This window comes from Esox lucius, chromosome 1 (assembly GCF_011004845.1).
Source record: "Esox lucius isolate fEsoLuc1 chromosome 1, fEsoLuc1.pri, whole genome shotgun sequence".
Taxonomy (NCBI): Eukaryota; Metazoa; Chordata; class Actinopteri; order Esociformes; family Esocidae; genus Esox; species Esox lucius.
This window is the reverse complement of record NC_047569.1, coordinates 42560954-42574597: the sequence shown is the minus strand read 5'-3', so window position 1 is coordinate 42574597 and position 13644 is coordinate 42560954. Positions and strand designations below refer to the sequence as shown.

The 13644-nt window shown below is 40.4% G+C and overlaps 1 protein-coding gene across 3 annotated transcripts; it reads right to left on the bottom strand.

The window, feature by feature from the left end:
- Positions 1–7136: 7136 nt before the first annotated feature.
- rwdd2b (RWD domain containing 2B) lies at positions 7137–12786 on the bottom strand. Of its 3 annotated transcripts, none has more exons than XM_010905527.3 (6): positions 12740–12786; positions 12223–12462; positions 11993–12060; positions 11697–11905; positions 11306–11477; positions 7137–7662 (listed from the first exon to the last, which is right to left on the bottom strand). In XM_010905527.3, the coding sequence occupies exons 2-6, from the start codon at positions 12421–12423 to the stop codon at positions 7425–7427; spliced, it is 888 nt and encodes a 295-aa protein (XP_010903829.2). In that variant the 5' UTR covers positions 12424–12462; positions 12740–12786; the 3' UTR covers positions 7137–7424. The 3 variants fall into 3 exon arrangements, with proteins under 3 accessions (XP_010903829.2, XP_010903830.2, XP_010903828.2); XM_010905528.3 differs by having other exon boundaries at positions 12223–12367; positions 12740–12767; XM_010905526.3 differs by lacking the exon at positions 12740–12786 and having other exon boundaries at positions 12223–12733.
- Between the last annotated feature and the right edge of the window lie 858 nt (positions 12787–13644).

The following is a 13644-nucleotide window of genomic DNA, read 5'->3' as shown; positions in this document are numbered from 1 at the left end:
CTAAAATCCTGTAACAACAAGATAGAAAAAATCCAGTAAACATTAAGATCTAATCAGTATTCAACAAGTAATTTGTAACCTTAATAAGAGCAGTTACAGTACTGTGTTTCTGACGAAAGCCTGACTGGAATTACTCAAAAAAAAAAGATTGTGTTCTATCACCTGTATAAGTTGCTTTGCTACAACTTTCTCAAAAATTTTGGAGGAGAAGGTCAACTTGGAAATAGGCCTGTAATTATTAAAAACAGAGGTGTCAAGATAAAAAAAAAAAATTGGCACTAAGAGGCCTAAAGTGTGCCAAGAAAACATCCCCCACACCATTACACCACCACCACCAGCCTGCACAGTGGTAACAAGGCCTGATGGATCCATGTTCTCATTCTGTTTACAAATTCTGACTCTACCATCTGAATATCTCAATAGAAATTGAGACTCATCAGACCAGGCAACATTCTTCCAGTATTCAACTGTCCAATTTTGGTGAGCTCGTGCAAATTGTAGCCTCTTTTTCCTATTTGTAGTGGAGATGAGTGGTACCCGGTGGGGTCTTCTGCTGTTGTAGCCCATCCACCTCAAGGATGTGTGTTGTGGCTTCACAAATGCTTTGCTGCATACCTCGGTTGTAACAAGTGGTTATTTCAGTCAAAGTTGCTATTCTATCAGCTTGAATCAGTCGGCCCATTCTCCTCTGACCTCTAACATCAACAAGGCATTTTCGCCCACAGGACTGCCGCATACTGGATGTTTTTCCCTTTTCACACCATTCTTTGTAAACCCTAGAAATGGTTGTGCGTGAAAATCCCAGTAACTGAGCAGATTGTGAAATACTCAGACCGGCCCGTCTGGCACAAACAACCATGCCACGCTCAAAATTGCTTAAATCACCTTTCTTTCCCATTCTGTCATTCAGTTTGGAGTTCAGGAGACCACACCCCTAAATGCATTGAAGCAACTGCCATGTGATTGGTTGATTAGATAATTGCATTAATGAGAAATTGAACAGGTGTGCCTAATAATCCTTTAGGTGAGTGTATACTGTATATGCTTACAGTTGTGCTCAAAAGTTTGCATACCCTTGAAGAATTTGTAATATACCATTTGTAAAGAAAACATGAGTGAGCAGGCAAAACATATATTTTATTTCTTATGGGATTCACATTCAACTGTAGTTCATTACAGAATTGCACAATCATAAAACAACACATGGCAACAAAGAAAAAAAATTAACTCACCCCTGTTCAAAAGTCTGCATACCATTAGTTCTTAATATTGTGTATTGCCCCCTTTAGCATCAATGACAGCATGAAGTCTTTTGTAATTGCTGTCTGTGAGGCCCCAAATTCTTGCAGGAGGTATAGCTGCCCATTCGTCTTGGCAAAATGCCTCCAGGTCGTGCAAAGTCTTTGGTCGTGAACTGCACGTTTGAGATCTCCCCAGAGTGGCTTGATGATATTAAAGTCAGGAGACTGTGATGGCCACTCCAGAACCTTCACCTTTTTCTGCTGTAACCACTGGAGGGTCAACTTGGCCTTGTGCTTAGGGTCATTGTCATACTGGAAAGCCAATAGCATCCCATATGCAGATTTCGTGCAGAAGAATGCAATTGCCTGCCAGTATTTTTTGATAACATGCTGCATTCATCATGCCATACATTTTCACAGGATTCCCTGCACATTTAGAGCTTACACACCCCAAAACATCAATGAGCCACCATCATGCTACACAGTGGGGATGGTATTCTGTTCCCTATGAGCTTTGTTGTCCCCTCTCCAAACTGTGAGGCATGTCAAGGTGTTGTCGGCCATATTGTAACCAGGCTTCGTTGTGGCATCTGGCAACTCGTCCATGCAGCTCATTTTTGTTCAAGCTCCTTGAAACAACCACACCATCTTTTCCCAGAGCAGCCTGTATTTCTCCTGAGGTTAGCTGTTGTATCTTTGATCTTTCGTTTAGGGTGGTTTTGACAAGTTCCTCTTTGTTTGATGAAGCAAAAGAATAATTCCAATTGCTGGGAAAAAGAAAGTACAGTGGATATAAAAAGTCCACACACCCCAGTTAATATTCCAGGTTCTTGTGATGTAAAAGAATGAGACAAATATAAATCATGTCAGAACTTTATCCACCTTTAATGTGAACTATAACGTGAACAATTCAATTGAAAAACAAACTGAAATCTTCAAGGTGGAAAAATAAAATAACAATAACCTGGTTGCATAAGTGTGCACACCCTTACTTTGTTAAAGCACCTTTTGATTTTATTACAGCAGTCGGTTTTTGGGGTAGGAGTCTATTAGCATGGCACATCTTGACATGGCAATATTTGCCCACTCTTCTTTGTAAAATCGCTCCAAATCTGTCAGATTGGGAGGACATATCCTATGCACAGCTCTCTTCAGATCACCCCACAGATGTTAAATTGGTCTGAGCTCTGGCTGGGCCATTCCAAAACATTAATCTTTTTCTGGTGAAGCCAGGCTTTTGTGGATTTGGATGTGTGCTTTGAGTCGTTGTCGTGCTGAAAGGTGAACTTCCATTTCATCTTCAGCTTCTAACGGATGACTGGGGGTTTTGTGCCAAAATTGCCTTGTATTTGGAACTGTTCATAATTCCCTCCACCCTGACTAAGGCTCCGGTTCCAGCTGAAGAAAAACAGCCCCAAAGCATGATGCTGCCAACACCATCCTTCACTGTGAGTGTGGTGTTCTTTGTGTGATGTGGAGTGTTGTTTTTGCGTCAAACATACCTTTTGGAATTATGGCCAAAAAGTTCAGCCTTAGTTTCATCAGACCATAACACATTTTCTCACATGCTTTTTGGGGACTTGATGTTTGTTTTTGCTAAATTCAGCCGGGCTTGGATGTTTTTCTTTGCCACCCTACCCCATAGCCCATTCATATGAAGAATACGGGAGATAGTTGTCACATGTAGCACACAGCCAGTACTTGCCAGAAATTCCTGCAGTTCCTTTAATGCTGCTGTAGGCCTATTGGAAGCCTCCCTGACCAGTTTTCTTCTCGCCTTTCATCAATTTTGGAGGGACGTCCAGTTCTTGGTAATGTCTCTGTTGTGCCATATTCTCTCCACTTGATGATGACTGATGATGACTGTCTTCACTGTGTTCTATGGTATATCTAATGCTTTAGAAATTATTTTGTACCTTTCTCCTGACTGATATAGTTCAACAATGAGATCCCTCTGATGCTTTGGAAGCTCTCTGCGGACAATGGCTTTTTCTCTGAGATGCAACTAAGAAAATGTCAGGAAAATCCTACTAGAACAGCTGAACTATATGTATGATTAATCAGAGTCACTTTAAATGATGGCAGGTGTGTAATAACTTCTATTTAACATGAGTTTGAATGTGATTGGTTAATTCTGAACACAGCCACATCCCCAGTTATAAGAGGTCATTGTAAGGTTTTTATTTTTCATTTTTCCCCCTCAACAATTTCAGTATGTTTTTCTATTGAATTGTACCCATTATAGGTCACATTATGATTTATCTTAATCTTACATCCCAAAAACCTTAACTTTTTCTGGAGCTGTATATATAGGACACACATCTACAAAACCACAACATTAAGGGACACTGCATTTAAAACAATAAATACAATAATACTGTGCAACATTTTTTTTTTTATAAATACAGTACAATAAATACACAACATCAGCTATTCAGCAGCCTAACTGCCTGTGGGGGAAAAAAAACTATTATTAAGATGGGTGGTGTGTGATTTGACGTTACGCTATAATTTTTTAGATGGGAGGAGAAAGAACAAGGCGTGAGAAGGGTAGCTGGTGTCTTTAATGATGTTTTAGGCTTTCCTTTTACAGCGAGTGGTGTTAATGTTATGAGGTTGTGATAGTTCTGTGCAAAAGATTTTGGCTGCAGTCTTTATAGTCCATTGTATAAGTCTGCAATCGTGACCAATCAGGTTGCCAAACCACACTGTGATACAGCCTGTCAATATACTCTCTATGGTACAGCGATACTGCCGAAACATTTGAGACGCCTCAGAAAGTACAGTCTCTGCTGAGCTTCTTGAGGATGCAGTTTGTGTAGACTGAGCATGTGTTTATCTGAGATGTGTCTACCAAGAAGCCTAAAATTATCAACAGTTCCAACTAATGACCCATTGATAGAGATTGGAATGTGGCCTACTCTGTTCTTCCTGAAGTCAAAAAAAGAGGTTGTTATCATGGCACCACGTGGTAAGCTCTGCTACTTCCCTCCTATAGGCTGTCTCATCCCTGTTGCTTATTACCCCAATCACGGTAGTGTCACCTTTGGCAACACAGTCATGTGTGAACAAACTGTACAAAAGGGGACTGAGACCGCAGCCCTGAGGGACGCCGGTCCTAAGAACTAATGTGAATTAATCGTTTTTTCACAGTGGGGTCTGCCTTTTAGAAAATCAAATAACCAGTTACAGAGTTGCCCAATCCAAGATCTTTGAGTATCAACACCAGCTTGGATGGTACGACTGTATTAAAGCAGAGCTATAATCTATAAACAACATTATCACATAGGTATTTTCCTTTTCAAGGTGTATTAGAGCAGCATGCAGAGCCAGTGAAATAGCGTCATCTACAGTTCTATTGGAACAGTATGCAGATTGACATGGTTGAAGACTAGCAGGAATGTTACATTTAATATACATATAACCAGTGTTTCCAAAGCGACAGGTCGATAATCATTGTGGCATGAGATTGGTGTTTTCTTAGGTACAGGCCCAATGGTAGTTTTGTTAAAACACAGTGGAACTACACACAATGACAGAGATAGATTAATCTATCAGAGAGACTATTTTGGTTATAGGCGTAGGGCTACTGTATAATTTTATATTGTATGCTCTGTTAAATGTTACTAAGCATTTATGAGCCCAGTGTAGTGAAATAAGTATTCAACCCCTCTGCAAAACATGACTTAGTACTTGGTGGCAAAACCCTTGTTGGCAATCACAGAGGTCAGACGTTTCTTGTAGTTGGCCACCAGTTTTGTACACATCTCAGGAGGGATTTTGTCCCACTCCTCTTTGCAGATCTTATCCAAGTTATTAAGGTGTCGCCGGACCCCCCTGTCTCAGCCCCAAGGTCTTACGCTGTATTATTGTGCTGGGGGAGTAGGGACAGTTCTCCTTTTCCACTATAAATCCTTGTAGATATAAGGAATGCATTTTCAAAATGTTCCCTGTCTCCTGCCGTTTTGAACTTAGGAGGGCATGAGGTCTTGGCCCACACCTGAGGAGTACCTGGCTTGAAAGACCCGTTGCTGTCCATGTCCAAAGTCCTCCTGGTTATGTTGCAGATCAAGACGATACCTGACGATTTCAGCTGCCACTGTGCTGACACCTCCCCCTCCCCTGTGTTGTCCCTGTCCTTGTCCATCTGGTCATGCTTCCGACCTGGACTAAGTTTAAATAGACTCTGGACTCAGCTCACATGCATTTATTAATTATAAACATTTTTACTCTTAAGATCTCACCTGGCACAGCCAGAAGAGGACTGGTCACTCCTCTGAGCCTGGGTCCTCTCTAGGTTTCATACATGTGGAATATGGTCATCATCCTGGATTCAAACCACCTGGTTTATTATGTGAGATCCCTCATAGATCAGCCTGCTAAACCAATGACAAATGCCTACAGTCATCTAGCCAAGGATAGTCCAGGCCTGGTCAATAAAATGTAGAAAGCATATAAATACATGCACGCTCAAGCACATCTCAAATTTCTCATTGTTATTCTCCTAAAACCCTTCTGAGCCATACTTGGCTTTCCACTCCAAGTACTCAAGAACAATACCAAACAATATGTATTAGTTCATTCAGTCTGAATGAATAAGATCAACTAAAAAGAAAGACGACGAAATCCTCATGTTTAAATACCTTACCCTGACTTTCAGAACTAATTCTATTATATGCATCAACACTTCAGTATAGAACTGTGCTGTTGTCTCAAATAAAACAGACAAATGCACTTCTAGCTGTTAATACCATTTGTGGTTTACTGTGAGGAAAGAAAATTGATTGTTTTCTCAAAACCAGAAAAGTTTCATAAATGGGATTTGAAGAGCAGAACCAAGTGACAGAAACAATTTTCCTTTTACCGTTTTTCACTTCTTACTCCCTGCCTCCATCTATCAAGGCCAGACACAGAACTGGTTAGCATCTTGACACAGGAGAGAATTTAACACTCTTCTGCCTTTTGTTATATTGTCTTTGTCCCAACCGGCACACTTTGTCCCACAGGTCCACAGTAGCGCACTAAGGAGTATGAAGTAAAGTGCTATTTGGGACACGATCATCATCTCAGAATAGAAAACACCCAGAGTGCAATAGTACAGCCGATGAACAGAGAAGGTGGCACCATTTCATCCAAGGCTGTTATTGGAATGCTCTTTTGTAAAATGTTATAGAAAGTAAAGCACATTTTCAGAGACCATTTTTAAAAGGTAAAGAAGAAGAATACAACAGTCGCGGTACCATCAACATTAGAACGTGATGTTGCACTGTCCATACTTATTTCCTGATCTGGTTTAGGCTAAGTCGGTACAATTCGGATGTCTGGTACTACAAACACAAATGTGACTACATTTTCAGTTCTTGCTCTGCAACCTGCTCCTTGATATGGGAATCCCTAAAAGGTCACACGGCACCGATGAGCCCTAGGCAATAGCATACTATGAAGAGAATAGGGTGCCATTTGGGAAGAATGTGGAGACATTTTACATTGAAGATCATATCTGGTATGACAAATGAAAGCAGAGCTATATTTACAGATATTGACCACCAGAATCCATCAAACCAGTGGCAGAGCGAAGAGACTGACTAATCAGAATGTCTGGATTCCAATGCTGTGTCCTGTTACAGCGCTATGAGATCATTGGGCTAAAGCAGGACTATCATAGGGTTAGAACAGGACTGTGTGATACTTAAAATGAGCTAGGTATTACCCATCTTTTACCTCTGGTCCAGGGGGATACTTTCAGCATATTTTATGGCCTGGTCTAGATGTTTTGGACTTTTGTGGTGCCAGATTGATATTTGACAGAAAAGTCAGAAGATGGAATTAAAAGATTGTTGTCAATGACAATGGTAATATAAAATCAGATCATGAGTAAACACTGGTAGAAAACACTTTGAGACTGTGTAGTTTAATAGCAAACATTGCCATCTACTGGGGTGAGTCAAACATCACAGCACAATGTGAGATACAAAACCCATTAAATAGGGTACGTTATGAATCACACCACAGCTGCAGAAGAGCTTTGCCATTAAATATCCTTGTTTGTCCGCTTCATATTATAATGATACACTTGATACCACTTTGAAAAACCTTTGGATGATATGGTAAAATTGTAATATTTTAGTTCAAACTTCAGCAGCTTAACAAGGCACATTGTGCCTGTCAAGTTCTGTAATATAACTACCTTCCTTCAATCCCAAAGTAAAGCTGAAAGACGTATCCACAGCCTCTCTGATTGAGGTAGTGGTACAGCTGTCCAAGGGCCATGTGGTTTCTCCTGTTCCCGTGTGGATCAAACACGGCCTCCTCAAACCCACTGAACCTCCGTAGGGAATCCACATCATCCAGGCTGCCTTCCGCTACATCAACATCCTCTCTGTGGCGAATCATAATCTTCTTCCAGGTTAGAACCTTCACCCTGTAAAGCAGACAGACAGGTTACAGCTTTCACCCTGTAAAGCAGATAGACAGGTTATAGCTTTCACCCTGTAAAGCAGACAGACAGGTTACAGCTTTCACCCTTTAAAGCAGATAGACAAGTTACAGCTATCACCCTGTAAAGCAGACAAGACAGGTTACAGCTATCACCCTGTAAAGCAGACAAGACAGGTTACAGCTATCACCCTGTAAAGCAGACAGGTTACTGCTTATACACTGTAAAGCAGACAGACAGGTTACAGCTATCACCCTGTAAAGCAGACAAGACAGGTTACAGCTATCACCCTGTAAAGCAGACAAGACAGGTTACAGCTATCACCCTGTAAAGCAGACAAGACAGGTTACAGCTATCACCCTGTAAAGCAGACAAGACAGGTTACAGCTATCACCCTGTAAAGCAGACAGGTTACTGCTTATACACTGTAAAGCAGACAGACAGGTTACAGCTATCACCCTGTAAAGCAGACAAGACAGGTTACAGCTATCACCCTGTAAAGCAGACAAGACAGGTTACAGCTATCACCCTGTAAAGCAGACAAGACAGGTTAAAGCTATCACCCTGTAAAGCAGACAAGACAGGTTAAAGCTATCACCCTGTAAAGCAGACAGACAGGTTAAAGCTATCACCCTGTAAAGCAGACAGGTTACTGCTTATACACTGTAAAGCAGAAAGACAGGTTACAGCTATCACCCTGTAAAGCAGACAAGACAGGTTACAGCTATCACCCTGTAAAGCAGACAAGACAGGTTACAGCTATCACCCTGTAAAGCAGAAAAGACAGGTTACAGCTATCACCCTGTAAAGCAGAAAAGACAGGTTACAGCTATCACCCTGTAAAGCAGAAAAGACAGGTTACAGCTATCACCCTGTAAAGCAGAAAAGACAGGTTACAGCTATCACCCTGTAAAGCAGAAAAGACAGGTTACAGCTATCACCCTGTAAAGCAGAAAAGACAGGTTACAGCTATCACCCAGTAAAGCAGAAGACAGGTTACAGCTATCACCCTGTAAAGCAGACAAGACAGGTTACAGCTATCACCCTGTAAAGCAGACAAGACAGGTTACAGCTATCACCCTGTAAAGCAGACAAGACAGGTTACAGCTATCACCCTGTAAAGCAGACAAGACAGGTTACAGCAATCACCCTGTAAAGCAGAAAAGATAGGTTACAGCTATCACCCTGTAAAGCAGACAGACAGGCTACAGCTATCACCCTGTAAAGCAGACAGACAGGCTACAGCTATCACCCTGTAAAGCAGACAAGACAGGTTACTGCTTTTACACTGTAAAGAAGACAGTTTTAAACCACTACCCAGACAGAACTTGTAGTTTGTTTTAGTTCAACAATGAACAGCAGGGTGGTGATATTTGGACCAAATGTAGGTGTGAAGTTGAAATGGCTTGAGAGCAACACATGGTTATAGAACCATGCACACCACATTCTACAAGGGAAACCCCTTTATGTAATAAATTAATTATGGTAAAAACAACCAACACTCTCTAACAACAAGCATTACACATTTAGAAAACAGATGAGAAATCACTTTTAGACAGCACCACCTTTGATTTGAACAGAACGTTGCACTCAAATGTGCACTTCACTTTTGACAGTGAAATGTAGTGAGATTCAAAAAAAACATCAGTCACTAAAATGTCTATTACCAGCATTTTGAGCTACAAATTACTAAGTTATAATTTCGGAAAGGAAATGTTACTGTGAATGCTAGCACATAATAGCTTGCAACAAACAATGGTGTTGATTTACAAGGCACACAAGCTTTAATATCCATCAAAATGTAAAATATCCAATATCCATCTGAATTAATACATTATTTTAAATAAACATCTAGCTACATTGTAAAATCTGATTGAGTGGAAAAAAACATCTCATCTCATCTTCATCCGCTTATCCGTTTTGGGTCGCGGGGACAGCAGCTCCAGCAGGGGAAAAAACATATTAGGCTATTTTGTTAAATGCCTTCCAGACTCATGGGCATCAATTATAATTATTGGCATGGTGTTTAAAAAAATTTGATTTGTTAAATTGGGATATATTCATCAATTAATGCGATGGGAATTTAGCTCAAATATCCATCTGCCCAAAAATGTAAAGGAAAATCTTTGAGGTGATGTCAGCTGCATAGGCTCCTTTCGTCATCCAGTGGAGACACACAGTGAATATTTTATCTGTCCATCGCCATTGCAGTTAACTGGAAAGCAAAAATGCTGCTTAACTTGACATTTTAAAAAAGCTGGAAGTTTATCACATTGATGTTATTCCAGGGTAACAGCAATGGATATACAGGCCTCTTTTACCACAGTCAATGTTGAAGTGCCTGAGCCAACTGTCAGAAAGAGACAGCACAAACATGGCTACATGGGAGGTTAGGAACAAAGAAGCCTGTGTTCTCAAAAAATATTATCAAGACACAGTGGATGTTTTCCAGACAACACCTTGATAAAGACCGAAACTACTAGAATAATCTGCTCTGAACAGATGAGTAAGAGATGGAGTTGTTAGGCCACAAGGCCAGATGCCATGTTTGATGGAAACAAAACCCTGCCTTTGAACAGAAGGATCTCATACCATCTGTAAAGCATGGAGCTTTCACCCTGGTTTGGGGTTGCTAAGGGCCTGTCCAACATGCCATCATTGAGTCAACTATGAATTCCATATTGTATCGAATAAATTGGAAGGAGAATGTATGACTATCTGTCAGGCCAAAGCTAAACCAAACAAGGATCTGACTACTGCACAATCATCCAAAACACACAAGTAAAGCTTCAACAGAATGGCTCAAAAAGACGAAATGGAGGTTTATGCGATTGCCGAGTCAAAGACCAGATCTTAATCCTACTGAAAAGCTGTTGGGGGATTTGAAGCAGGCTGTGCATGCAAGAAAGCCCTCGAACATTACAGCTGAAGCAGTACTGTAAAGAAGATTCTGCAAATATTCCTCCCAGTCGATGTAAGAGAAAGATAGATAGTTACAAGAAACAGCTACATGGATTCATTTCAAAGTGAGGCAGCACCAGCTATTAAAGCTAGAGATGTACTTATTTTTCTGCACTATGAAATTGCATCTTTGTTGATTTTTACAACAGCAGTTGGGGTTTCAAATTCTCCACACAATACACTATAATGACAAAGATTTTTTTTTAATGTTGAGGTCTTACCAAGATTATCTTGAGATTCTGATTTAATATACAGTGATTTTTTAATAATGCAGTCACTGGGACTTGTTACTGTAACAATAAAATAGTGACAGTTTGAGGGTATCAAGTGCAAGATAAGAGAAAATAAGGCTCCAAATAAAAATTGATGAACTTCCTTCAAATAATGTATAATCAGCCAATGTATGGCACCAACTCTGTATGCAAGAGCATGTCTCAACACAAACACTTTAGAGGACCTAGAATAAGGTCAAACATATTCATTGGTACATCTTTTTAGTGTGCTGACGGCAGCAGTCTCTTTTTATCTTGAATATTTGACATTTAGGTCGAACAGACATATTCCAAGGATTTCTACAATGGGCAAATATATATGAAAGGTTCAGTTAAAATCAAAAGCTGTGGTTTCAAAAAGTGATTGAATCCAAATGGATTTACCCAGCAGCTACCTGGCCCAGAAGTCTTCACAGGCCAACTGAGGTCCCTCCACACAGATGATGCCTGGCTGGCCCGGCATACTGAACCCCGACAGACCCAGATCCTTGGACCACTCCAGAATGTTCTTCCTTTTACTCTTATTATAGATGTGATGGCTATAGATCCACAGCCGACTGAACTGCTCTAGGTTAGGACAGAGGTCACTTTTAACATCTTGGTACATTTGAAAATATCATTATTAACAGACTGACCAGTTTGGATTTTTATTTGAAATGTTTGTAGTTTTGTCTTTGTCTTTGAGTAGACCTAAGGAAGAGTAGCTCCTTCTAACAGTTGAAAGGGGATCCTAACTAAATCCTACAATGTAAATTCACATAAAGTTAGGCCAAAGGAAAATGCTACCTTTGGACTGTGGGGATGACGCAGACTGTTCCCTGCCAGGACTGGTTGTTGGGGCTGACATGTTGTCATCCTTTAGGTACTGGTGTGCTTTGTCTCTGACCCACTCCACAGCTGAGAGGACACAGACCTCCCCTAGGCAATTCTCCGACAGGTAGGAGTTCATGTCAGATTGAAGTTTGGCCTGCTGGGATCGACCCAGGACAGGACACCTGGAGGAGAGCTCAGTTACATTAAATTCAAACATAATTTTGCTTTGACTTACTTGGTTCATATTATAGGGATGTAAACTGTCTTACCTCACAGTGATTTCAGGTAAGGCATGTGGATATTCAGATGAGTAGGAGCATGACATTGTCACATTCACCTGAGATGACAAAAGGAATGGAAGATAAATCACATCAGGCCTGGAACCAATCAGGTTGAGAACTATGTAATAGACATGCCTAATACGCTTCCATTTGGGGCATTATGCTGAGCCATGCAAAATGAATGTCCTATTGATCGTCAAGTTCTGTTTTCTGCCTACCCCGTTCGCGATGTCCAACTTCTGCTTGATGAGGAAGTGTGGTCTGGACAGGGGCAGGCTGTTTGCCGACCCCTCCACATACCCTCTTAGCTCCGCCACCGCTAGCTGGTCAGTGATCTCCAGCTCGTCTTCACCGGGGAACATACTGGACAACAACTCAATCTCAGCCAGCTGAGCGTCTGCATTATCTTTATAGTTCATTATGCTGGCTTATGGCGAATGTTACCACAATTGTATTAACTGCAGGTGTCAAATAACTAAAGTTAGTTACACATCATCTGCCCTGGTAGCGTCATGTCTAGCCTTGTTAGAGACGGGTCTGAACCGATTAAATGAATACTTGCCAGCTAATAATGTAGCATGCAAATTGTGGAAAACCTTGAAAGCATTTAATATATAAATGAGTACGGACAGAAACTAATAATCAGATCCATAATCTAAGAGAAACTTCAGATCCAATTCTTGGCACCATATATTCACAATAACAAACAGATATAATTGAAATTCATGGAATTACTTTTTGATATCATCGACTTGATCAGCGTCTTGTGAGCAACATTAAAGAAACACTTCCGGGTCACGAAAATCTGGAGTTTTTCAAAATAAAAGAGACCAACGAATTACTTAATAACTGGGATAAATTTAGTTTATTAATTGTTTGAGAACATGTACCTCTCAAAACATTGACAACAATTCAAATATGATCATATTTAAGAGTAATTTCGATAAAAAGTGGGTGTTAAAACACGTTCCAAGGGTAAAATTCAGACAATGCCAGTGACAGAATATGGAATATTGCCTCATAGCTCATAAACTATTGAATATTCCAAAGAGAAAGCAGTGTAGGAAATGTCCAGGAGAATGTGTAGAGTAAGACAAACCTGTCTAATCGTGGGGAACGGTGTGCTACATCTAGCAACACAATGCAACTCAATGGATATGAAATACATATTGCCCTGTACAGAAAAAACTATTCTATATTCCGCAGTGAATGTAATGAAGGAAATGTTCAGGAGAATGGATAGAGTAATTATATGCAAAATAATCAAGGGGCACTGTGTATTTGCAATTGTTGCTGGTGTTTTACTCCGCCCACCCCATTGGCCACAATGTAACTGCATATGAAACATATATTGGGCTATAAAAAAATACTGTTCTATATGCCGCAGTGAATGTATTGTAGGAAATGTTCAGGAGACTCTATACAGTGATTATATGCAAAGAAAACAAAAGGCACTATGTATTTGCAATTGTTGCTGGTGTTTTACTCCACCCATCCCATGCAACTCAATGGACATGAAATACATATTGCCCTGTACAGAAAAAACTATTCTATATGCCGCAGTGAATGTATTGTGAGATTTTGAGTGAAAACTTCCTTCCATCAGCAAGGGCATTGAAGATGAAACATGGCTGGGTCTT

Bases quoted from the DNA above. Each gene is read 5' to 3' on its own strand.
- rwdd2b (XM_010905527.3), bottom strand. From the start codon at position 12,423: ATGAACTATAAAGATAATGCAGACGCTCAGCTGGCTGAGATTGAGTTG. The intron at 11,906-11,992 runs GTAAGACAGTTT...GCTCTCCTCCAG, and splicing joins TTACCTGAAATCACTGTGAG to GTGTCCTGTCCTGGGTCGAT. The intron at 7,663-11,305 runs GTAGCTGCTGGG...TCTGCTTTACAG, and splicing joins TGTGAAGACTTCTGGGCCAG to GGTGAAGGTTCTAACCTGGA.